Source organism: Bombus pyrosoma, linkage group LG7, assembly GCF_014825855.1.
Source record: "Bombus pyrosoma isolate SC7728 linkage group LG7, ASM1482585v1, whole genome shotgun sequence".
In the NCBI taxonomy this organism is placed as follows: Eukaryota; Metazoa; Arthropoda; class Insecta; order Hymenoptera; family Apidae; genus Bombus; species Bombus pyrosoma.
In genome coordinates, this window is record NC_057776.1 from 17725143 (window position 1) to 17751788 (window position 26646).

Consider the following 26646-nt stretch of genomic DNA (forward strand, 5'->3'; position numbering starts at 1 on the left):
ATATAGAAAAAGCATATTACAATTATAGAAGAATTAAATTAACTTCACACATTGCTATTTTTAATGGAACTCGTCATCGAGAGATATTTGATATACGGCATAGGAAAAATTAACGGCGAATAACTGATTATTGTTGTTGTCCCGCATTATTAAGTTATAAATTAATATATATATATTATTGAAAATAAAAGAAATATATATATACACTTTGTTCTTTAAATTTGTTTGATTTAATTTGGAGAAATAAATGATTTTTAAGCGATATCCTAATAATAAAATGGAGAAAAGGCTGGTTACATGTTCTATACGATTGTACCATTAACATGAACGTTTAACATACATAATTGTGCATCGTGTGTTGGTCGTGTGTTTTAGGAGGAGTGCAGAAAAAGGATAGCCGAATGTACAATGAGTGACGGTGCAAGTACACCGGTATGTGGGAGCGACGGTGTTACGTATTCGAGTCAGTGTCGGGTCATCTCGAAGCAGTGTCAAGGCATGTCTATTCTTATCAAACACACTGGCCCTTGTCCAGGTAGGGTGATGCATTCTTCTCGTAATAGTGTTAGTGATTATTACTGTACCTTCGCCATGTAGTCGCATTAGAATAACTTCGTCAAAGGAATAATTATTATCAGAAACTAGAATCCCAACCGATTTCTTTTTATCGTTAACTTTTAACAGATCGCGACCTTAAGATAGCCACAGTCAAAGAAGAAATATCGAAATTCAGTGACAGATATGACATAAGAGTCAACAACCACCAAAACCGACTAGTTACTCAATTACTTTTTTTTTTTTTTATTTATTTATTTATTTATCTGAATTTTACAATTTGTCCAGTAGGACATTTATAGCTGTAAACATTTGATAAAATATAGCATGTGGATGGTTACCCCCAGCGGGACTCCATCTTTCAGATTTTATTGTATTTCTATTGTGAGATCTGCAGGATGCTTCTTCTTCGGTCTTCTTTCTGTTATAGTTTTATTCGTTTCAGCTACCAGCTGATTTGGTTGTGTTACAAGTCTTTCTTTATACTCTTTTGCATATCTGGCGATTTCCTCTTTGACTGTTGGAATTCAATTGCTTGACACGACGGATCAGATCCGCGGGCTAAAAAGACATTATCCTTTAGATTAGATTCAACTAGAATCAAACATACGGTAAACACTTATTAAACACGACATAGTACCACGACAGAGAATAATTTACTTATAATTCTCAATGAGAATTGATTGTAAAATTCTTCCAAATAAAAAGAAGAAAAAGAAATGTTAACAAATTAGATACTCGGCAGAAGAGATTCTAAGGATAATCAAATAACTAGACGAAGAGAATGATTATCTTTCGAATTTCTTGTTTCGTGAGCGTAAAAGCTTGCCGTTAAATAATTCATAAGAAATGTAATTCTTCCTAATGGGTAGATCTTAAATTTAATGATAATTACGCGTAAAACGTTTCAAGTGCTTACTCCTTCCCTTATCCTTGTCTCGATCCTTTCGCCAGGGTGGAACTAGCTATCTATCGTTCCTGCGTCAGGAATCCGTGCCATAACTCGCTATACTTGATAAAAAAATATATCGTTGCACTTTCAATTGGTTCTATTGGCTTATTTATATCGATTTATCACCTAACAAAATTATTTGTTTATTTATTATTTCGATAGTTACGCTCGAATTACGTATTGGCAAATCGATATATCAATGCTGTAACTATGAAAGCAATACATTTTTTGAATACGTAGCATATATGTAGATATATTAGAATTGCAAAATAATTTTTTGTTTTATTTGGAAGTAGTTTACGCTCAATTCTCATTGAGAATGATAAGTAAATTATTCTGACGTGGTACTATAACGTGAATAACAAATGATTATCGTATGTTTGATTCTAGCTGAATGTAATGACGGTAAAATAAGATCTAAAATACGATACAAACAATCATTCTCTTCCGCGTTATACATTAAATTTTTGCAACTACAAGGACTAGGTACCGAAAGATAAATATAATTAGTAAGACGATCGTGCATGCTGAAAGATACGCGTACATTTACGTAAATAACGATATCTAACAAAGAACAATATGATCGAACCTGTCCATCTAGAGACACCAGCATGCTTCTCCGCAAGACTGACTGCCAGGCCGGGTGCACGACCAGTCTGTCGTTCGGATGGCACTTACGCACCGGTGCAATGTCACGAGGAAACCGGGTACTGTTGGTGCGTGACGCCGCAGGGCAGACCACTGCCCGACACCTCGGTAAGAAACGAAAGACCAAGATGTGTGAAAAAACCTGGTCCCAGATCTACTGCTTCCACCAGGAGCGGCCAAAGGAGGCGCTCGCCGAACTGGAAGCAGCGAAGGCAGTATAGCAGTAAGCACAGGAATACGTGTGATCGAGCGGAAAAGTCCAAGTTCAACGGGAACCTGATCGAAAACTTCAAGATCGAATACAGGCGGACGAACATCTCTGCCGATGGTGAGGATTCAAGAAGAAACATCGTGACGCGTATTTAAGCTCAGCTGGACCAGAGGGTCGTTAGGAAGATTTTTGAAAGTACCTTAGCGATTCGTTTTGTTTCTGATCGTTGTCTTCTTTGAAAAGAAATATGAAATTGCAAAGTGCAGAATTCCTACAAATATATACACGTAGAGTCTATATCTTCTTGCTTCGGCGTCTTGAATGTCTAACTGTTATCTGAATCGAGAAGAAACACCAAGCCATAGCGCACGATAATTGTTAAATATAGTGAATGACCAGGACAGTGATCCTACGATTTAAATTCTTAAAATCTATTTCTTTTCTCTTTCCTCCAATGAATTATGTATCATATAAATTAGGAGGATAAGTGGAAGCTTGATCTTGAAATATTTGTATATTTCTCGCGGTTGCTTGTTCTAGAATTAAATCGAGAAGTCTAAAAATATAATTTAAAAAAAAGTATCTCTCCTCGATAATATTCGAGGTGATAGAAATAGAAATATGTAAGAAATACACGAGACGTTATATGTTTTCGCTATTAACTTTTATTCGTTCTTTTTATTCAGGCGACAAAAATGTAGAAAGAGTATTGTCGTGGAAATTTGTGACACTGGACAAAAATGGGGATGGATACCTTGATAGGGCAGAGTACAAGGAATTGAGGAGGCTTGCGAAGAAGGCGGTAAGGCCGAAGAAATGTGCTCGCACGTTCGCCCGCACGTGCGACCTAAATCGGGATTTGAAACTCTCTAGGCAAGAATGGGGTGCCTGCCTTGCGAACGACTTCACTCGTAAGTTTAACACGTGGTGCACGTGCATCTCACACCATAAAGGCAAAATCTCGAGGACCTTTTTCGGCCTCTTGGACCACACTTGCACGGACCAACGATTTTTCTTCCCTTCTTCGAACTTAAACGATTGCTTAAACGAGTCTGTCTATCTCGATATATTTGTTACAGTATATATTTCAAGTATTCGATACATTTTGTTGCTTTTATTATATTCCAAAGAGATTTTCATCGAAAGCGGTACTGTTGAACCCGGGATTATCAATTCGAGCTGCAAATACTTGCTAACGCCGCTTTCCTGGTAGGCGAGAGTTCTCAAGGTCACAACCGAGGTTGTTGAGTGCATAAATCAGTTTTGAACACGTTGATATTTGCGAAGCGGCGCCACGCTGTTGCGCCACGAAACATCGTCTCCTCTAGGATCGTCATTTTGATATACAGTCTGATTCGAAAAAGAAACTATCACAAGTATCGTAACTCTTTTTTATAGGCAAATATAAAAAGGAGTCGGTAGAAAATTTTCTAGCAAGATAGCGTCTGAACGGTCTCGTTTAAAGTACGTAAAAATTTGTTTCTTTCCTCTCATGTTGGTTTCAGAGAGAATTATCCGGATTTTCTGAATCATCCTGCAAGATCTCGCATACCATCGAACGTGGAATAAAAATTCCTTTCGTTAATGAAATTCAAAATCCCGATGCGTCTCTTATGTAATCGGAGAAGGAACGTAAGAAGGGATCCAAGATCGTTTCCGTGCAAGAATGAAACACCATAATGTTAATTCCAACGTACCATACGCCACTGTGATCCACGACGAATAACGAAAGTTATCGTAGCAAATAAATTCTTCGTCAATTGTAAAACAGTAAACTGATATCGCGGGCAGAACAAATTCGTGGATACAGCTTTTATGGCGATCGTAAATCGGGATTAACATCACCATTTGTACTTAACGCTGCCTAACACGCGCTAATCTACTCGCGTGGCATTGCAATCGAGCAATTACTGCGCATGGTGCTCCTCTTTTCTCGTTTCCTGGGTGAGGTTGCCTTGCTGGGTCGCTTTAAAACGTACACATGTATTTGTTGTAACCCACGAATCACCATCAAATTCTAAGCCTTTCCCTTTCGTTGCAGTAACATCACGTTAAAAAAGAACGAAGAGAGAAAAGAACGTCGTAGTAGTTTCAATTAAATGCAAATTTGTCGAACCTGTAATCGTCGGTGATTAAATTACAAGCATCTAGGAAATGCGCACAATTTATTGTTTATCCGACAAACGGACAAAGCGATATATCTCTTGCAAAAGAAGCGTAATTTATTCGATCGTGACGAAGTAACGCGACACAACATTCTTCGCATAGTTCCATCGTTTTGTTCGACGTTTTAACGACCTCCATTTACGTATAAACGTTCGCCTTTCGAAATGAAAATTCATTTTTTTTTCTATCTTTTTTCCATTTGCCGATCGTATGGCATTTTAACGTCGCCGTGCGATGATACAACGATCGCAAATGTTTGAATAATATAGCATCCTTCGTTGTGTTTTTATGTTCATTGTATATGGAATTAATTTTAACCGACGTCTAGGCACTTTCGTTTAGGCACTCTGTTGCGACACTGTGAATTTTACGTTTATCTATTTCTCAGAATGTTTGCTTATGTTCGCCTAGTTTCAACATTCTGCGATTATTTTCACGCGGTTCTATGAATTTTTTGATATTTATGAAAGTTATTAGTAAAGTCAACTACATTGCGGTAAGAAAATATTCTAAAGTTTCGTTCGTTCCTTGTCTCTCTATTATACGCAAAATTAAAGTAATCGTAGAAAGGTACCTTCTCCAAAATTCGTAGAATCTAGAGGTCCAATATCCTATGAAATTAAAATTCAGTCGGAAAAGCACGATTGATTAAAGTCTGATCGGCAAAACTAGTGCAAACTTTCTAATTCAATCACGTTTCGATTCATCCATTATTCATTGACAGAAGGAAACACGAGGAGTAAGAAGAAAAAAAAAAAAACAAGGAAAGTCCGCCTCTAATGACACGTTTGAAGCTTCGTTTCCTATAAAATCGAGTTCGAAAATTTGTATCCCGCGCCTGTACATATGTAAATAGTCGTTCATTTTTATCATACCACTGTAATTCTCATCATCACATGAATGTATATACATCTACATAGGTACTCATAGCGTTAGGTGTATAGTTCTAGTATTAGATTCATCGAACCTTGTCCCTTCGTTTCATCGTGTCAAGTAGATCCAGAAAATGTGTATCCGAATAATCGATGGTACGACAAATTGATCCGAAAGCCTCTTGCGTGATCCAATTACCATTACGTGGTAATGTACGTACTAACGAACAATTACAAGCAACCGGAATTACCAGACTCGATTCTCTCGTATAAGAAAATTGACTTGTAACAAGTTTGCGATTGCGGCGAAAATTTACAAGCAAGTGATCTCCAGGCGTTTACAGTCTGGTTCGTCAGCGTTGTCCGAGGCTTTCGGGCTAAAGTGATATCCTAACTAGAGAAATTACTTGCCGATATTTCGCCACAACGCACCAGCACCTGTGCGTCTTTAAACCTTTCGACAGAGTCGATTACGACGCTGGCGAAACGCACGAGGAAGCAATTCTTCTGGGACGCAGCTTCGACCCGAAAGGCTCGAACATTTGCAAGCGAATTTTAGAAATCGATCGATTCTCTTATTCGGCGTGAAATCGTGAACGTAAATTTGTCAATTCTCTGATGAAAAAGCTTAAATTATAGTGGAAGATAACCCGGATAATAGAACGCTCGACGTTTCACCGTGAACCAACAAACAATGACGTTCGGTTGGAACCTCTTTTTGGGGGGCAGTGGCGCGATAACCCCGGCAGATAGTTTGAAACAGCGATGATCGTGGTTGGCGTAGGCGCGGATTTACGAAGCGACGCGTCGCGCGGGCGGTCATTCTCGTAGGCTAACCGCGAGTACCGCATGTACACGAGGTCAATTGCTTCAATTCCACGGTAGCCGGTCGCAGTGTGGGCAAACTTCCGGCAGGATTCACGAATGTTAAGCGGGTCGACTATAGAAGACGGCCCTTGGCGTGCGCGACATCCTGTCCCGGCCACCGTTTGTAATTTATACCACGATTTAGACGCCGAGACGACGACCGCGACGACGATCTTCCGGTATTATCCTCCAACGACGCGCTATAACTGACACGCTTTGCAACGGTTTTATTTATTGCCGGATCCGAGAACTCCCAACTAGTTGTGACCGCTATTTCCTCAACGTTATCCACATTCTTGTCGAGACAATGCGAACGATAAAGAGGAAACAATAAACAACGTCGTGAGATAATAGCTACATCCAGACGATCCATTTTTAATCGATTATTTTGAACTGTTAGATTAAGAACCTTTCTCTTATGTCGTAGAGATTATACGTCGTTCAAGTACAAGATTCGTATATACGTAGATGTGATGTTTCCTTTTCATTCGTACAGCACACGCAATTCTTACCGAAGATGAGACAGACAGTAGGTGGCATTTTCTGGTATCTTTTTATTCGTCTGGTGAGTTAGGTTTGTCTTTTAACTTAGTACGCAAGTCACGCGGTATATCTACATACGTTTTCAAATTTACCGTAATATCGAGAACATGTCAGAAGTTAGGATAATTTATGTATTTCCAGGACAAAGGAGTAGATGTTGTTTGAGCAATACCGTCGTGTATTGATCTATCGTAGAACGCTGCTTTAACCCCGTGCTTCTTTCTGTCTTCCAAACAGGTAGTTTGCATATAAAAGTATTGGAGAACACGTAGATTGGTTGATACGTAGTATCGTAGTCGATTGCATGTTAAGTAATCACGTTCGATCTAGGATTCTCTGGTATCGACTTGTGTGACCCGGGAATAACTTGCAGTTATCGGCTATTGACAACTTTATGCAACAGCGATTCTTCCACTTGCCTCGATTCTTCGTAGAATTCACTTTGCTCGCAATGTCTTCATAGAGAACGTAGAGTAAAGATAAAACGATCGTCTACCTCTTGTAGTACACTGTGAAATAACACTTTATGCACGGACGAGCATGCACTTTGTTGACTGCCCGAGCTAAGATCTCCGATCGAAGCGCGTAGACAGCGGAAACTTGAGAACCGCGTTCGGAGAAAATTTTTAGACGATTCCGGGCGGCTCGCGCTTTCGTCCTTCAGAGTGCCGCAATTCTCGTGTTTCCGCAGTTCCAAGATCCTCGAGTTCCCGTATTTTCAAGTTCTACAATTCCAACGATCTCGAGTAGAAAGATGTTCCCTGTAAAAATACCTCTGTCGCTAACGAACAGTCTCAACCATTTTCTCCGAACGCGTATCCCCTTAACGTGTACATCGCATGGTCTTCACTGACCAAGTCAGCGCATGAAGTTGATCCGAATCCTTTTGACAAACTTACCTACCGGTGAACAAACTAAACAGGATATTCCACCATTTAGAAAGAACAAAATTACACTCGTATATGTAGAGTTCTGTTACACGTAAGAACGCTGGAAATTGTTTGGGGTACGTGCTAAAGAGAGAGAGAGAGAGAGAGAGAGAGAGAAAGAGAGAGAAAGAAGGGAGTCCTGCCTGAGAATTCTTAGTGACCAACCCTACTATTCGATGTTCGCCACCGCTCGCTGCTCTGCTAGCAAAACCTGCGATGCGCGAATGACAAAAAAACATTGTACATATAGGTAAGGCCGGTCGGCTGAGTGACATCATTGTTATCATTTAGTACGTTTGTTCTTGTCGCTGAACCCCGCAGACGAGCGCCCCGAGGTCCCTGAGGCCCAGAGGACCCGGGTCATGGACCAAGGTGAGTCCTAGTTCTGCACATCAAACACACCACTGTCACGTCATTTTTACGTTATTTCTTTCTCTCAAATCTATCGCTTATCGTCATTATCCATTCGCTTGTCACGGGGATCCTTGCGAATTCTTTTACCACGTTAACACGATACTTGTTAATCGTACGCGTGTAAAGCTTAGGAAACATCCAGCAGATCCCGCAGTACCCCGCTGGGGGCAATCATCCACGTGCTACGTATATTTAAGCTGTAATATTTTACCAAATGTCCTACTGGACAAATTGTAAAATTTAAATAAATAATAATAATAAAAAAAACGCGTGTAAAGCTTGGGAAATTTTCTGATCGAACATACATCGATTTAACGTATTTCTTTCATTCGTTTCGAAATACTTTTTGTACTTTTCTCTCTTTATCGTTATCTCTACGTTTTATTCTGTTAACGAACTAATTAACAACGAACACATGATTTTGAATATACGATACAGACGTTCTTGGCTAACTTGATTAAAAAGTTGTTTTTACTTTGAGAAAGTTGCCCAAGATATACATGGAGTGAAAGAGATTTACGAGAGAAAAACATCGTAACCTAATTGTTTTTATCAGTTTTTAAACGATCGCCTTGCTACGTGAGATATCGTCAAATAATTGTCTATGTATTCAGCGACGTTGATTGCTCTATGAACTATGTACGCGATAATGGGAAACATCGAATCGCAAAGATATTTCTATCTGACGATATTTTCTGGAATTTTTAACGACGGATATATAATAAATAGAAATGTAGAAAGTGAGAAATATTGTTAGAAAATATCATTTTATTAATATGCAGACGTGGAAAGATCCGCAGGAATCCCCGTAGCAGGCTTACTCCGAAAACTGTTCTTTTCATTTCTCATATTCTCTATATAGCTAAAAACATGTATATTTATATTTCAGAGGAAAATATCAATTTCCTTCGTGACAAACGACTTCAATTTATTCATACAGTTTCAGGGAACGATAAACTCGTTTTAAACGATTTTCTATTCTATAAGTACGTTTGAATCTATCTAATTAATAAAAAAAAAAAAGAAGAAAAAATAATCTTTCTGTAATTATTTTCTTAAAATCGTGCGTCACCACCCATTCATTCATCTAAACCGATAGGATTTTGTAAAGAATTTTTGTAAAGATTTGAGAACGGAAAGAGGCAGCCAGCATATACCGAACTTACAATTCGCATTTATTCTAATATCATGCATGTGCTGTATAAAAGAAAAGAGAATGGAAAAAGGAAAACGTGTATGCGTCTGTGTGTGAATCCTTATTGTTTGTTGGGTGGTGACGGTCTTTTCGAAATTATTCTAAACAGCAAATGTGCTACGTCGTGATAATCAACGAATGTAAATACGAGTCTCTTTTTCTAAATTATCCGCTGCATTAACAACGATCGCAGATTGTACACAGAAATATACAATTTTCAGTGTACAATGATATAGAAATAAAAAACATGTCATAGTTAAAGAGAAAGAAAAAAAAAAAGGAAAGAGAAACGCTATCCTTGTATATAACAATTAACATTAATCTCGCGATTTCGGTGAATGGGCCGATTATTACCATTACTTTGTTGATTCAGTGGAAAGAATAAAGATTCGACGAGAATACGTACTACATATTTTCCATTTTTCACAGTCACAGGCAATCCTGCTCCGGTGCATTCTCGACCAACGTTCAAAGATGATCCAACCGATACGAAAGAGGATAGTGACGGTGAGATTTTTGTAAAATTTTAACAATTCCTAATATCTGATCTAATCTTTTCAATTTCTTCATTTAAACTAATCGTAATTATATCTTAAATAATCCATATTAATTTCTACAACTTTAAGAATCATATTATAGGATTTTTTATTTATTTAGAAATATTAGAAATTAGGCTTTCCAATGATTTCTATCCTATGTGATAAGTTTATTGCTAGATAGATTTACAATGGATTAAACAGGAAACGATGGTTATCTAACGCGAACTAAATACAGTAATGTGCTATAACTGAGACGACTAAATGGATAATTTACAATTCACAACTCGTAGCTTGTTGAGAATTATCAACTAAAGAGCGACCGGTCAGGTCCAACCGATCGATACGCGTTCGATATCGCGAACCTTGAATGAATTTAATGCTCAAGGTGGAGAAGGTTTAATAGATCGAGTGTTAGTATAATTTGGCACTTTATTTGCATTTGCTGTGTATAAGTAAAATTTGACGTTCTGAACACAACGGTTGTAAGATCTTGTTTTTTTTTTATTATTTATTGAAATTTTACAATTTGTCCAGTGGGACATTAGGTAAAATGTTGTATCTTGTAATTGCATAGCATGTGGATGGTTACCCCCAGCGGGGTACCATCTACGTGTTTGTTAGGTTATATCCTTTGTGAGGTCTGCTGGTTTTTTTTTTTTTTTATTGTTTAATTGCGATTTTACAATTTGTCCAGTGGGACATTAGATAAAATGTTATATCTTATAAATACAGAGCATGTGGATGGTTACCCCCAGCGGGGTACCATCTACGTGTTTGTTAGGTTATATCCTTTGTGAGGTCTGCTGGGTGTTTCCTTTTTAGTCTTCTTTCTATACTTGTGTTGATCGTTTCCGCAGCCAGCCGGTTTGAGTGTGTTGCTATTCTTTCCTTGTATTTTTCCGCGAAGATCTTGTTGATACTCCCCATCAGCCATTGTCTTATCCGTCCATCGTGTCTTCCCGACCGGGGGTTATCCCTGGGTTTTTTCCCCAATCTCTGAGTCGTCAGGTTTACAGCTCGGGGAGCACAGATAATTCGGAATTTTCCAAAGAAAGAAGAGATACTGTCCGAGCCATAAACGGAAGGCCACTCAAAATCCCGAACATAGCTTACAACTCATAACAACTCGGCAACTTAACTCTCGACTCTCAACTCATTCATAATTCGTCTCTTCACCATTCGACTCCCCTAACACGACTCTTCACAACTCCACCCTTCAGGTAACGAATTCGTCCTTCTTCCTTAAGAGTCCCTTTGTCTTTTCTCATAACCTCAACACGTGCATGTCCTGCAATTGTCTTCGGTCGTGGTCACCTAGACCTTTTTTCCGCGTAACTATTCGACCGAAGGACCGATGACACATTGATAGGCCGTTCGGTTTATTGAAGTTTCCAGACCCTTTTAGCCTAACGGCACTTGGACTTTCTCCCATGGTTCATCCGATATTTCTTAGGTCATTTGTCCATGATACTACGATATTAATAATAAGACAAAATAGCTCTTATTAAGTGTAAAGTTTTCATTGTCTTACGTTATTCTATTTTTAATTATTGCAAATATAAAGCTATGTATTTTGAAGAAACTATCAAATTGGTAAAATAGCGATATGTAATTTACAGCAAACGATTGTTTAACGGACAGACGATCCGTATTAGAAGATGAGAGGCAACATTCTCAAGAGAAATTTTATGTACCTGAATGTACACCTGACGGAAGGTATCATCGAGTGCAGTGTTATTCTGGTTATTGTTGGTGCGTGTACCAAGATACTGGCAAACCGATACCGGGGACATCTTCCAAAGACCGTACTCCAAATTGTAATCCAGTACCTATTCCTAGCAGACCTATGAAAGGTAACTGAATCACGTTATTCTGTCTTGTTTTATTTATTTATTCCCATAAAAATACGTCTGATCAAATATTTTTAATTTCGACATTAGGTTGTCCCGAACAAAAGAAACAATTGTTTCTACGAGATTTAATGGACTTAATGCAGAAAAAGATGAAGGCCTCTGGTACAGATTCGGATGAAACGACAGCTAAGTGGCAAGCTTCGAAAGAGGAGCAAATAGCAACTTGGCATTTTGTCATGCTTGATAAAAACAAAAATAAGGTAAGAACAGAAGATGTTTTTGACAATGAAATTCTTAAATATTTATGTTAACTTATATTGGTCAGTTTGATAAAACGAGGTACTCTATTTATCATATTTCTTCTCTTAGGTTCTAGAGAGGAAAGAATGGAAAAGTTTCCGCACGATGGTAGCGAATAACAGGCAGCTTCAAAGATGCGGAAAAAGGCTTCCTAGATACTGTGATATCAACAACGATAGAAAAATCAGCATGACAGAATGGTTCAGTTGTCTAAATGCTCAACGACCTACGACACGTAATTATTCTCATTACAAATACGTATATTTGGTTCGCTTGGGAATGCATAATTTTACAACAATCAGAGTTATTCTTCTCTTAAATTCGTGAATATTAAATTATTTCAGCTGAAAGTACGGAAAAATCATCAACGAGTAAACCGAAGAGAATGGGCCCAAATCCGTTGGATCAATTTCTTAAAAACGACGATGATTAGAAGTATATGTGATATGAATGTGTGTTCGTCATTTTATCCATATGTTGTAGTGTTCATTCATCTAGCATGTGGATCGTAACGACGGAACTTTCAAAAGAAAGCCAATTACTGTGTTAAAAAAATTTTATTTGTATTTTTATATCCGGTGAAAAATATCACTCATATCATTCTATTTTTAATATGGATCATATTTCTGTACCTCACAGATATTGATAATTCGATAGTGTAGTTTAGCATAATGATGATATATATAGCTGTAAGAATAAAAAGTAACAAAGTATTACGGGCATACAATCGTGTACATATTAAAAAAAATTTTTTCTTCTTTAAGTTCTATGTACTGCTTTCTCATGACGAAGATAGATGCAGACACGTAAAATTGAATGTACAATTGCCGAATATGTTATTAAACTCGCTAAATGTCTCGCTCTTTGTTCCATGAGTACAATTGTTTAATTTAGGTTTAATTAAATTTAATTCGCACATCTTTTAAGAATTCTACCATAATTATGAACTATATGACACTATCGATTCATAAATCATTATAAAGTTAAAAATTGTTCGCTGAAATAAATTCTGTCTTAACAAGATATGCTTCAAAAGTAGCAATTAATAGTTATTTTTAGTCCAAAAAATATTTTTATCTATAATTTACTGGCAGTAATTACTACCTTGTGTTGTTTCGTATTGTATTTATGTGAAATTTAAATAAGGATATTAAAAGATTCCAATATATAATAACATTTGAATCCTTTAGTTGCCAAAAGAATTAAGTATTACTCCACTTGTCAATTATGGACCTCATTTGTAAAATTAAAATAAGGAATATGTATAAAATTTCGTCTTTTCCTTCATAAATATCAAGGATTGATTGAAATATAATACATAAATAATTGAACAGAAGGAAAGCTGTCAGTTCTGAAAATATAAGGCTTAAATCAGAAGACTGTTTCCATTTGTACAAAATTTATATACATGTATATATAAGTATATATGTATATATAAATATATATATATACATATATATGTGTGATGTATAAATATAAGAAAATCTTACATCTTATTCCAATAGTTTGTATAAATTAAAGTCCCAATTTTAACTTAAAATCTTATAATTATCGATGAAATTCAAAGTCAGATATCATGTGGTTTATCAAAATTCTGAAAGATGAGAAAATATGAACGATAAAGAGCAGTCTATGTTTATATAAACAATATATATCCTAGAATACACGATCTTGGTAACCACTATCAGCCATACTAGAACTAGGTTTTGCTGGCCCTCCAGGTACTTGATGATGAGGATGACGTATGTGACCAGGACGTCTTGGTGGAGCTAGGTACTCGAACATACTCTGCGTATGTTGCGCTAACATTTTGCTGAGGTCACAAGGCATCGGATCGGTCCAGAAAAAGTCATGATTCAACGCAGAATCGGAATCGAATCTTTTAGATGGATCAAGAATTAAAAGTCTATCTAACAAGTCACAGGCATAAGGATCCTTTAAATATGGTTTTAATCTGTCCTTAACCTGTGCAGAAATGTTCATCTTGAACGCATTGTTTATAGATGTTACATATTTTACTGAAAATGAAAGTAGTAATTACCTTCCGTTTTTGGCCTTTGGGTAAGTCCATTTTGTTAAATAATTCTAAATTTTCTACTCCAGGCCATACTTCTGTTGTAATAGAACCACACAACTGTGAAATTAATATGAGCTGTTGTTGCTCTGTATTCCCCTGCATTATAGGTGACCTACAAAATTAAATAACGTAAGAGGATTCCAACAGACCAATAAATATTAGTAGAAGTATCGTTTAAAAATGCAAACCTGGTCCACATTTCAGCCATAATGCACCCTGCACCCCATAAATCTACAGGGGGACCGTAGTTTCTATCACCAAGCAAAAGTTCAGGTGGTCTGTACCAAAGAGTAACAACTCTATTTGTATAACGGTTTGGCTGACCATTTTTATTTGCACTAAATGCACGAGCTAGACCAAAGTCAGCTAATTTCAATATACCATTTTTGGTAATTAAAACATTTGCAGCCTTCATATCTCTATGTAAAATCTATTAAAAGGATGTAGAAATTAATATATAGTTGTTACTTGCAATATAGAATCTTTTTTTCATTAATTATACAATTTAAATATGCTTACCTTATTGCTATGAATATAATAAAGACCATTTAGCAACTGTTGCATAACTTTTTTAATTTCTCCTAAACTAAATTTGACATTCACATTTGACAATAATCCAGCCAAGTCATGTTCGCAAAAGTCAAATACAAGATAGAATGTAGAACGATAACGATTATATTGAGTTGCTAAAACAAAATTTTCACAGAGTTATTTAGTTATATACTTACATTATATTATATAGTTATATATATCAAATATCTACCTCTTGTCCTACATATTTCTATTAAATTCACTACATTTTCATGCTTCAATAACTGTAGTATCCTTATCTCTCTTAAAGCAGTTATAGGGAACTGTAAACAACAAAAAATGATTAATGTTATGTTATTATACTTATGTGAAAAGAATTGAAATGACATCTTAGATTGTTTATTTCAACATCTTTCATTACTTTTCATTAAGGTATATACTACATATTTTAATTTAACCCATTAAGGACCAATATTGTGATAATGTAATGTGTCATTAGAAATTTCTTTTCAATCCATTTCTTCTTCTATTTCTTTGTCATGTAGATTGTAGAATATCATAAAATTTAAAGAAATTTAAGTATTTATAACATTATGATGAGTTATACTGCTTGGTCATTAGTGTGTTAATAAAATTCCTTATAGAAAATCAAGTAAAATTATAATAAAATATTGTTTTTATATTATAATAATAAAACATTGTTCTGTATAATATTTAATATACTTGTGTAAATAGACGAAATGGAAAAAAAATGGAAAAATATACGTTAAACGATTAAATATTTGAACACAAAGGATATAACCTAACAAACACGAAGATGATACCCCGCTGGGGGTAACCATCCACATGCTTTGTATATTTAAGTTATAATATTTTACCAAATGTCCCACTGGACAAATTGTAAAATTACAATAAATAATATAAAAAAAAAATATTTGAACGTGTACATACCCCTTCCTTTTCATTGTCCATCAACACTTTTTTCATAGCTACGAATTTTTTAGTACAATTCTTATCCCTAGCCTTGAACACCTCCCTACAGAACGATCATGAAAAAATAACAAACATTTTTCGCTCGTATACGATTATAACCTAAAAGCGAGTGAAAATTTTCTATCAATCTTACCCGAAGGTGCCCTGGCCAATTTTCGCAACTTTTTCATATTTCGAGGATTCGTCGCAATGGGGAAAATCAAATTCTTCGATGTACTTCTCTTTTTCTTTCGTGTTCATCTTCGATATTCATGTAGTAAACACGTAGAACTCCTGCAACAAAATGACATCGTAGTGAAGAACGCGATTAACCACAAAATATTTGGCAGAATATTGGTATACCTAACAAAAAAAAAAATTGATCTCGACCCGCGCGCCATCTGGCGGAATTAGACGGCAGATAGTCTCACGCTTTCGTAGTAAGAACGGTCGTCGCATATTTATGCCTTTTGAACAACAAACAATCGAACGTTTGTTAGTATCGCATCGTTGATCTCCGCCGAATTTCGCAGCGGACGCGTTGGACAAAATGCGCGAGAAGATTACGACTCGTAATATCGCGTAATCATGATATATCCTGACCGGTGTTCGAGAACCGAAATAATGCGAGGTACGTACATATGTATGTACGAAGTACGATCAATAAATTATTGAGAAAGTCTTGTCTAGAATACATATTTGATATAATACTTCAAGCTTAAAAGACACTTGATTTAAAACATTTTCATATATTTCGAATTTTCTTTAAATACATATGCTGCATACAAACGTACTTGCTAACCAAGTGTATGTTACTCTTAATATCTAAAAGTAAGTCGTACTTAGGGTACATACGAAGATGCGCTAAATGACAGTTAACAAGGTGTGTTCGATCAATGTTTTACAAAAATTTAAAACGTATCATCTCTCAATGACACGTTTTCTATTGTATCTTATCAATTGTTATATGTGTTCTCATTAATTAATCGATTATGCGGCATTCTACTTCCTAACGTAATTTTTTTCAGTTGAATGTTTGGATTCCCACTTTTGAACTGTACCAGGATTACACGTTTATTTTTGGCTTTCACATTTTAATTTTATTTCAGGTACTAGGTTCGCGTTTCAAATGTTTAGCGAAATATTTCATTCACCAACCCATATGTGATTACATATTAAATTTAAGGTTAAACAGAATTAACTATGAGATACATGTTTTACTAAATGTTATACACACAGTTTTAAAGATATTTCCGACAGAAAGTTATATAATAATTTATTATCGAATACGCAATAAATTTTAAAGTATCATATACAGCATATGTAACGAAATAGAACCAGTATTTAAATATTGAAGATACCGTAAAAGGTTTAGTAATTGCTATGCAAGGAGTATCCATTGTATTGACCTTGAAATTGTTGTGTACTTTGTCAGCAATACATACATTAAGGGAAGAGTATTTAATGTCTTTTTTGTTTGCAGACTTCTTTTATCCTGTTTACTTTAAATTTTATTACTTGAAAAAATTCCAAATATCATAACAAAATTTACACAGAAACAATAAATTTTTGTACACAGAAAGCATAATCTATAAAAATATTAAATATGATATATTAATGTAATATTTGTTTCTTACATACAACATCTACTTCAAATAATGTCTATGTTTATATTTACTTTGCTTCTTTGTTTGACCTTCTTTACATAAAACATTAATGGATTAAAGGTGAACAAGTATGAAAGATTAAACATGTCTCATGGCTGGAGGCAGGGGCAACAACAGTCAAAGTGGAAATTTAGACAGAATACATCAATGGCTATGTTGCCATCAACTTTATGCTTCTGTCAAGCCTGAACCTCCTTCCAGTGAAACATTTAAAAAACATCAACGTATAGAAAAGAGCCGTATTGTTGCAAAAAGTCTTAATGATCTGCAAGATAATATTTTGAGGTAAATGAATAGTTTCCTATTTAATTCGCAGATTATTAATTAAGTCAAAAAATAATTTAACGAATAATTAACTTCAAATAATGCTAATATTTGTTAATGTTTTCATAAAATACATGAGATAACAAATATAAATATCTTCATAAAAGCCCCTGCATGATATAATTGAGCAGTTTCAGTGAATTACTTTGTGCTATATACTTTAATTTATGTAATTGATATGTATAATATCGAGTATTGGAACGACTAGTAAATTGTACAAAATTATGGAACATTTGAAAATTCTAATTTAGAAATTACTTTTAGCAAGCTTTATTTTATTATATCATATTTGTTGCATCTGTATAAAAATTGTCTGTATAATTTATTATTGAATTGTAACCAATGAGAATGTATTTGTATAAAGCAATTTATGTGTACAAAATATAAGCTCATAAGTACATAAACTGAATAGAGTGTTTTATTGTAGCATATTTACGGACTCTTTGTATTGTGATCTTAACATAGTACATGGACATAATATAATACGAACAAACCAATGTATTGTTAAAACAAGAGCTCCACACTTTTACAAGGTTCTCAAGCCTTATTTTGTATACATTAACAATCATATTGATTGCATCATTGATAAACTGGAAATTTTTCATCATATAGAAGGCTTTGTGAGGTACTGCCATATCTCTAATCACTTATATAGAAGCAGTATCTATGAGAACTATATATTTATTATTTACATATTGCAGGCTATACCTACAATATGGACTCTTGTTTAATTCAGGAACATTTGTGAAAATTACATTCATTAAGATTCTTAAATATGTGAAATAATTAAGATATTATTTTTTATATCACTCAAACAAATGCAAGTTTTCCTGAATTAACATTTTCAAAGTTCCATGTATTCTTTTATATAAATTACAAAATGTTTATTTGCATGCATTTTGTGTAAATTATGTATTAAAAATATTTCTTTAATAAAATATCATATGTTGTTTCAACCATCAAGAAATTGTGTTTTATATATATTGTTATCTAGATGTAATCTCGTAATACTGCAATTGAATAGAAGTTCCCTTTAATCAATGATTTAAAAAGTTATAGATAATCATTATCAATAATGCTATAAAATTTGTACAATAAGTTATTCTCTTTATTTTCTTGTGTTTTTATTTCTATACACATCTAGTGTCTTTAAATATTACTCTACCTGTACAATAAAACATACATTACACTATTTAATGGTATATGTTATGACAACCAGCATGTAACACTTAATTTCTCACTTTCGAAATAAATGTCATAGAATGCACACGATAGAACAATGTATATTAGATATGTCTTTCTCTTTTTCCATGTGTATTGTATATTTGTTAATACTGCTTTATAAATTTTCAGGCTTTTATACAGCAATTCAAACTTTTCGAAAGAAGAACTATTATTGGTAGAACATATTTTGCGTACTTATACCTCAAATCTTGTGAATGCACCGTCTGATAATAAAGTTTTAGACATCAATAAAAGGTTACAATTTATAATTATAGTATTTTAAAGTTTTAATGTTGTATATATATGTATGTATTTTTTACTTTAATATAAAATAGATGCTACTATTTTTAATAATTATATTTGAATAATGATAAAAGCATATATATATATATTTATTTATTTATTATATATTTAATTATATTTATAAATATTTATCTTTATGTCAAAGATATGTGGATTGCACAACACCAGACTGTCATTCAAAAAGCATTGAAAGTATAAGAAATGTAAGAGAATATGCTACCGTGGATATAAGTCCCACTGTATCCGATATGGCTGATTCTGGATTAGAAACAGGTTCTGTAAGTCCACACGAAAATACTACGTCTGAAAATTCGAGTACTGATTTTGAGGAACTACAAGTCACAGAATATGCTTCTGGGAATGATGATTTGGATAAGATACGCGCCAGTAGACGCGTACACAACAAAGATCAAAAAGTAGTTTCAAAAAATGAACGCTATAATTTGACTAACAATTATAACAGCCATATAAAAAATCTGGTAGAATCAGGATTAATGGAATGTGGTTCAAATGATAATAGTGCAACAAGTTGTTCTTTTGATGCAGAACAACCACAATTAGATTCGTCCAGTTCATCTACAGATAATGCTCAAAAAGCGAAGTCAAATACAGATGAAATTTTTCAATATGAAAACCAAGTACTTAGCGATCCATTTTACGAGTCAGACTGTGGAAGTGATGAAAATGAATCGTTTGAATTTATTAATGTTGGTAATACGTCTTCTCCAAATACCAATGTAGAACAGAGTTGCGTGAAGGAAGAGCCTACGGAAAAATCGGAAGACGAGAAAATGTGTCATTCCAGTCATTCACAAGCTGAAAATGCTCCATCAGAAAATGCAAATCACGAAGTATCACATGATACACACAACCAAAAAAGTTCCTGTAATACAAGTAATTATTACTTTATTGATGCATCAACCCTCAATGATGAAATAGAGGTTCCGACTTCCAATGTAGTAAAAACTAAATACAATGAAAAATCACATCCATATGTTTCTTATTCTTCTAAATATATTGCAAGTACATCTAACGATCTCGCCGACGAACAATATTACAAGTTCACACCTCTTAAGACAACTAATTTGCAAACTGGACACGAACGAATAGCAGAGTTTGAAAAAGAGTTGAAACTTACAGAATATCTAGAACCACTTACGGACACGCGAAGAACAAGGAGAACTGATTCTGTGTCAGAAGACAAAATTAACGTTGAAACAAATAAAGAATCTTTAGCCGTAGAAATTAAGGAGGCGGACAGTGGCGAAAGTGCGCATCCTTCTCCTTGTCCTGACAATAATAAAAATATAAATAACGATCGACACGTCGTAACACGAATAAGTAACGATAACGATAACGCAAATGCGATAATAGTGGCTAAAAAAGAAACAATCGAAGAGACGAACGATAAAAACACAAATAAAACGGATGATACACGACGACCTTCGCTTATTAGAAGGAATACGTTTGAGCTGGACTCAAACGACGAAAAGCTTTCAGTGCTACGGCAGGAATATGAACGACGACAAGGTAATCTCGTATTCCAAAATGCTATACCTCAATATTCAGGACATCGTGTTGATGGCGATTCATGTTTTAATCCACCGGACGAACCTTCAATTCCTATAAGCAACGTATTAAATAAGTTTCCAATTGATGTTCAAATTCCAACTAATAGTCAGTACCATACAATACCATATCTTCCACGAGATAATGGAAAATATGAAAGTAATCAGACACCATCAGAAGGTAATAATTCTTTGCAAAGTAAAACTAACATAATTTATCCGGTAACCAAAAGTGCTAGTGATGAAGTAGTTATGGATTATCATGCAGAATTGGATAATGATTCAAGCAATTGTAGTAGCAGTTTACCTGTTACATTAAGTTGCATTCTAGAAAAAGATAGCAGAACAGATACGATAAAAAAGACTAAGTGTGACGAAACTATGCCTATTATTTCCGGTGGAGTTAGCACTTCGGACTATTCTAAGCCTACTGATAGCCCCACTGTGCGCCGAAAAACAGAATCGACACCGATCGTTTCTGGTGGCTCTGTTATTATGAACGAACCCGAGGTGAAGATGAGACCCACGAGAATGTCTTCGTCTATGACTGCATGGGTGGTTGATATGAGTGACTGTAACAAAAATGAAACCAAACTATCGAACAATTCTCATGCAGGAATGTCTCAAAGTTTTTCAAATTCAGAATGCATAAAGAAACCGGTGAGGAAGACAAGTGGTCATGAAAAGCATGGCAGCTTAGGATTTTTCGTTAATTTGAAAGATATGGATCGCAAACCTATTTCGCAGCAACAAAGTTATTCAACAGATAAGAAAGAACAGAATGGATGTAGTAAATCTTATTGTGAATTTTACGTTGATATATCTGGTACAAGTAACGCACCAAAAAATAAGAAAATAGAAGTAGAAGAACCCACTGTCAAAGCTGAGAAGTTTAATGAAAGCAGTGACAAGAAAAACATTTTTTCTATGTTCATTGATTTAAGCGATCCACCAAAGAACAGAGAAAATATTGTACCACCTTCACATAGGAGAAGCTTTTCCGCATTCTCTGATAAACAGATAGAAACAAAGTTGGATGATACTAATTCTAGCGAAAGTAGTATCACGACGAGAGAAGATCAATCATCGAATGAACAGAAATGTGTCAGAGAAAAAGCGAAACCGAGCGTTTTCATGTATATAGAATCTGATTCTCCGGTGGTAAGAAGGAGAACTTTGTCCTCATCACGGCCGGCGTTTAAACGACATTCCTGGAATGTTGATAAAACGCAAGGCGTTAACAACAATGGGCATGTTGCGAAAGAATTGATGTTTAGGAAAGAACACAAACGCGCACACAGTCTGTCCGTAGATCGGGGAGACTTAAAGAAGTTACGAGCAAAGCCTAGTTCTTCGAGTCACTCTTTAAGTGACACAGCAAAACAAGAATCTGTTACCCAGAAAAATTCTAAACTTCTTCAAGAAGGTAATAACGGTCCAAGTAATATGGACACATCTTCAGAAGATGTTTTTGAGTTTGATGCGAGAGACACACCTCCGAACTCTCACGTTGAAGTGATCAACGAAGAACTTCGTGTCAGTGTGAAAGAACACGAGTACACGGAATTAAAAACAGAAAGAATCACGGAAAATCTTAATGCTACCGATGCTAAGACATACGAGGATGAATATTCGGAAACATCGGCGTGGGAGAAAACATGTACAGAGAGTACTGAGGGACAAACACGCAAAAGTGAAACATTTGATATTAGTAGCGGTAGTGGTCCATCCCCTGATAGTGACAATCATGACTATGAATTATCAGAACTATTGAACGGAGAAGTGCCAAACATAAATCGACCACAAGTAGTTCCTGCTGTAGGTAGTAAAATATCAGAAACGCATAAGTCTTTAAATGAAACTATCAAAAAGATTGAAAGCGAATTGAAAAGTTCAGATTATGTGAAGCCAGAGACAGAATATGATAATCATAATATAACATCAAAAAAAACTGAAAGGACTACGGCACACAGTACGAAGACAACAACTTCTAACTTCGTTCGATTGTCTGATTTGGATAAAACGCCTGTGGTTTCTCATTCTACGGACATGTTGACTGTAAAAGAAGATAAAAGTACTTATCGTATGTGCAACAGTATTCCAGAAACTTCCTGGATCGAAAGTAAATTAGTAATGTCTAGAACTAACGGATCCGTTAGACCACTTCCTAGAAAATTTACTTCAATCATGAGTACTTCCCTTCCATCTAAACAGAAATCTCCGCTTGAGGACTTAACAGGGGAGTATGATGGAGAAGGAATTATATCAGAATCTGATCTGAGCAGTATGCAGAGTAGCATGGGTCGTTCTGGTGCTGGTGTGTAATTTATTATATTAGAACATAGATGCAATCAAAGTGATTACGAACCGTTAAGGTATTAATTGTTATTTCATTTTTAGAAGGAAGTACAGAAGAAACTGAAACATCTAGTTTGGCAGGAAGTAGACCATACAATAGATTGGGAGAAGATTTATTAAGAATGTTCTTAGAAGAAATCAATCCAGATGTTACAATTGACGTAGCTGGACGTCGTATAAGAGCTCACAAATGTATATTGAGTTCTCGATGTCAATATTTTGCGGCGATCCTTAGTGGTGGATGGATCGAAAATGCAGGAAATGTTATTTCTCTGCAAGGATATTCTTACGATGCGGTACATTTTGCATTGTGCCACATATACAGCGGAGAAAGCAACATACCAGATTCCATAAGTATTGTTGAGTTAGCTACGTTAGCTGATATGTTATGCTTGGAAGGTCTTAAAGAAATTATTGGATATACGCTTAAAGTTAAATATTGCCATCTATTTCATAAAGTAAGCTCATGAGGTCTACTTTCATAACAAAATTCCCGACTAGCAATTGTTTGTTGATTATTCATGTTAATTTACAGCCTTGTCAAATATGTGCTGTTGGCGTATTAGAATGTATGCCTCTGGCAGCAGCTTATGGCCTCGACGAAGTGTATCGAAAATCTCTTCGTTGGGTTACGAGACATTTCGTACGAATATGGCCATGTAAAGCATTTGCGACGCTTCCGAAAGAACTTATGGCAAAATGTTATCATCAACATATTGTACATATGGTATGTATTATATCAATTATTTGACATGTAATTTATCCTGAAATCTAAATAATTGTCTTTTCTGTATTTATCGTAAATAACAGTCCACGGATAACGTGCTTCAAACTATGATGGATTGTGATAAGCTACTCGCAACTTTGCCAAATGTTCGTTGGGCTGAACCAGTGTTTAGAATGGTTTCAAACTTGCTGGAAACTTCAGTGAAGTTTCTGTCGGATAATTTCTCAGGAGTTCTGGGAAACGAAAACTTCCAATCTCTTGGCCGAGAGCTAACATGGAATATCAGTCGACTGGAGGATAATTTCTTAGCAGCTGCTGAACGTTTACCTCCTGAACAAGCATGTAAAAGTTATTCAAAATTGAATAAAATGTTAACTTCAGCACAACAAGATGAGGTTCAAGACAAAATTAAGTGGGGACCTTTGTTTGTTGATTTTTTGAAAAAAATTCAAAGTCGAGTAGAGAAATGCTTGGTTAGAGATGCGGCGCGAGCCGCTAGAACTACTACGTGGTTAAAGATGGACTTGGAGCTTCGACGCAGAATTCAAGAATTAGCTTGTCTTGTAATTTTACCTCACGAAACATCAAAACGTCAGTCAAGGCATTCTAACTTTATAAAAGTACATAATACAAATTATAATTAAACGCTTTTTACTGTTAAAAAAAGTTTTCTCTTTTTAATGTATTTATTCTTACAGGAACCTAGGCCAGCATCAAGCCGCTCAACTATTACTAACAGAAGCTTGGATTTGAAGCGTGTGAAGATGGCTATATCTGAACATAATCATAAAACTCTAAAACAAATGGCAGTAGCTCAACAACAGCAACAACAACAGCCGAAGAAAGTTTTTAATAAACCAAAAAGCGATCCATTGGAGCGTAAAATGCAAAATGATAAACAAGCCACTACGGATACAACAAATAGTAGGCCAAAATCATGGCCTAACAAATTAGAGGTAATTTTCTATCACTTGAATACTACCACGGTAAAGAATTTATTTCAAACATAATTTTGTAAACAGATTAAGAAAATTGTAAAAATTTAATGTCTTTCGAAATCATTCATACATTAACTTTTAGGTAAAATCGAGATATTTGGAACCTCGGAACAAATCAGTCCCAAAAGAAACTACGCAACCAGTACATCAAGAAAAGGTCATGGTACAGCAACGACGAAAAATAATGATTTCATCTTCAGATTCATCTCGCACATCTAGTCCGGCAATGAAACGGGCTACCGACAAAAAACCATTAGCTAAGATAAAGTTACCTGTAAAGAAAGATGTAAAGGCACTTTCTTCTGATAGTTTAACAGAGTCGAATGCCAGCAGAACTAATACGAAAAATGATTCGATTAGTAAAAGTTGCGGTATTACGCGTCCAGAATCTCCGTCTTTTAAACAAAAGAATACGGAGATAGGCTTATCTGTAGATTCTTTAGCAGAATCGAAGAACAAGCCAACAGCTGTAAAGAAGAAGGCTACTAAAATGGACACTTCGATGTCCACGGATAGTCTTATGACTGAAATAACAACAACGCCCAAATCAAACACATCAAATAAACTTTCACCGACTTTAGGGAAAACAATAAATAAAGCACAATCTTATGATAAAACAGCGAAGAAAAGCTCACCACCGATGCAGCAAAAAAATCTGCTTACAGCAACAAGAAGACCACGAAGATCATTAGAGAGTTCGACCGCAGCTAGTAGAAGCCGGGCAGCTGCTATTAGTGCTTACCATTTGCGAAGAAATCTTCTAGACGCTGCAAAAACTCCAGATATTCCAAGTAAGTCATTAAATAACGTACCGTGTAAAACGGTAACCATGCGACCGATTACACAATCGACAGTTAATCATCCTAATATAATGAGAGAGAAAAAGGAAGGAGTGCCGACTCAACAAAGCTCCGAGAGCCCTAGCAAAAGATCTTCCCCTAAATCATGTGGCACTAGTAAGATAAATAAGCCTACGGTCACTAACAAAAGGACAACTACCACAAAGACCTCTTCTGATGAGAAAGTTAAAAATAAGTGCCATAATGGGGAAGTTCCAAAACAACCAACCGTAGGTTCTAGATCGGGAACGTTTTTAAAAGATGAACCCACGATTCTTAAGAAGGCAGATATTAAATCTTCTCAAATTAACACTTAAATTTATGAATTGGTTGCTATGTAAGTTTTTATACGTACATGGCGCCCATAGTTTAATGATTATATATATAAAACTATCGTCTTTAATCGCAAACGTGATAACTCCAACCGCGAAATCGTATTATGTGTAAAAAAAAAATAGAGTTATATATAATTTTAATTCAAAGCAAGTTGCAGTTGACATTAATTATCAAAGGAAATATATTTAAAATGCATTTATTAGGTATATAGAAAAGTGCTATGATTTTGTTGTAATGTTGAAGGTAACTGTAAAATGAAATATGGCACTAGGAATATGCAAGTTAAAAATTATTATATTTCGTTTCTTCAATTATCTTGATCTCTGACAGTGTGGAAATATGAGTTTTAGAGAATTTTCAGTGTCTTTCAAGTTCAATTAAAATATTACGCAACTAGAGAATATTGGTAATCAATATCACTTTCGATCATAAATGCAGCTAGCTTAAATGTCCCACCCGATTTTCAACCAATGTATGCATTAATATGTCATAGTATTACACACTGCATATTCATAGAATGTAGATGTATCATGGCCAGTTATACAATATATTTAGATAGACCTTTCTTTCTTCCGCATTAAAGAGCCATATGATCCAAAATTGTTTTGTAGAATTATTTACTAATTTGACTAGTTGCAGTATATATGTAAAGTAATTCTTTCTTACCATTTAATGTTG

The 26646-nt window shown here is 35.1% G+C and overlaps 3 protein-coding genes across 12 annotated transcripts in view; 2 read left to right on the plus strand and 1 right to left on the minus strand.

The window, feature by feature from the left end:
* LOC122569302 (SPARC-related modular calcium-binding protein 2) overlaps positions 1–13082 on the plus strand; it is a 33076-nt gene extending 19994 nt beyond the window's left edge. Inside the window, exons 2-10 of one of the 3 annotated variants that reach the window (XM_043730151.1) lie at positions 376–535; positions 2109–2483; positions 3053–3277; positions 8035–8115; positions 9782–9859; positions 11511–11744; positions 11832–12004; positions 12114–12279; positions 12389–13082. In XM_043730151.1, coding sequence (XP_043586086.1) covers positions 376–535; positions 2109–2483; positions 3053–3277; positions 8035–8115; positions 9782–9859; positions 11511–11744; positions 11832–12004; positions 12114–12279; positions 12389–12477 — 1581 coding nt within the window. In that variant the 3' untranslated portion in view covers positions 12478–13082. The remainder of the gene's footprint in view (positions 1–375; positions 536–2108; positions 2484–3052; positions 3278–8034; positions 8116–9781; positions 9860–11510; positions 11745–11831; positions 12005–12113; positions 12280–12388) is intronic. The other 2 variants (XM_043730154.1, XM_043730153.1) reach the window with 2 other exon arrangements.
* LOC122569303 (cyclin-dependent kinase 9) lies at positions 12587–16120 on the minus strand. Of its 4 annotated transcripts, XR_006317397.1 has the most exons (9): positions 15779–15961; positions 15604–15688; positions 14885–14975; positions 14641–14807; positions 14310–14551; positions 14086–14233; positions 13739–14009; positions 13535–13638; positions 12587–13395 (listed from the first exon to the last, which is right to left on the minus strand). XR_006317397.1 is itself a non-coding variant. In XM_043730155.1 (8 exons), the coding sequence occupies exons 2-8, from the start codon at positions 15883–15885 to the stop codon at positions 13701–13703; spliced, it is 1149 nt and encodes a 382-aa protein (XP_043586090.1). In that variant the 5' UTR covers positions 15886–15918; positions 15988–16120; the 3' UTR covers positions 12587–13700. The 4 variants fall into 4 exon arrangements, 2 of the variants coding, with proteins under 2 accessions (XP_043586090.1, XP_043586091.1); XR_006317396.1 differs by having other exon boundaries at positions 13535–14009; XM_043730155.1 differs by adding an exon at positions 15988–16120 and having other exon boundaries at positions 12587–14009; positions 15779–15918.
* On the plus strand, positions 16119–26568 carry LOC122569300. Of its 5 annotated transcripts, none has more exons than XM_043730138.1 (10): positions 16119–16255; positions 17352–17576; positions 18043–18240; positions 18969–19094; positions 19288–23027; positions 23111–23526; positions 23604–23795; positions 23879–24415; positions 24494–24751; positions 24876–26568. In XM_043730138.1, the coding sequence occupies exons 2-10, from the start codon at positions 17383–17385 to the stop codon at positions 25947–25949; spliced, it is 6735 nt and encodes a 2244-aa protein (XP_043586073.1). In that variant the 5' UTR covers positions 16119–16255; positions 17352–17382; the 3' UTR covers positions 25950–26568. The 5 variants fall into 5 exon arrangements, with proteins under 5 accessions (XP_043586073.1, XP_043586076.1, XP_043586078.1 ...); XM_043730141.1 differs by having other exon boundaries at positions 23114–23526; XM_043730139.1 differs by lacking the exon at positions 16119–16255 and adding an exon at positions 16262–16507.
* Positions 26569–26646: the final 78 nt, after the last annotated feature.

Bases quoted from the DNA above. Each gene is read 5' to 3' on its own strand.
- LOC122569303 (XM_043730155.1), bottom strand. From the start codon at position 15,885: ATGAACACGAAAGAAAAAGAGAAGTACATCGAAGAATTTGATTTTCCC. The intron at 15,689-15,778 runs GTAAGATTGATA...ATCGTTCTGTAG, and splicing joins ATTGGCCAGGGCACCTTCGG to GGAGGTGTTCAAGGCTAGGG. The intron at 14,552-14,640 runs GTAAGCATATTT...TCCTTTTAATAG, and splicing joins ATTATATTCATAGCAATAAG to ATTTTACATAGAGATATGAA.
- LOC122569300 (XM_043730138.1), top strand. From the start codon at position 17,383: ATGGCTGGAGGCAGGGGCAACAACAGTCAAAGTGGAAATTTAGACAGA. The intron at 18,241-18,968 runs GTACTGCCATAT...ATAAATTTTCAG, and splicing joins CATATAGAAGGCTTTGTGAG to GCTTTTATACAGCAATTCAA. The intron at 24,416-24,493 runs GTACATAATACA...TTATTCTTACAG, and splicing joins GGCATTCTAACTTTATAAAA to GAACCTAGGCCAGCATCAAG.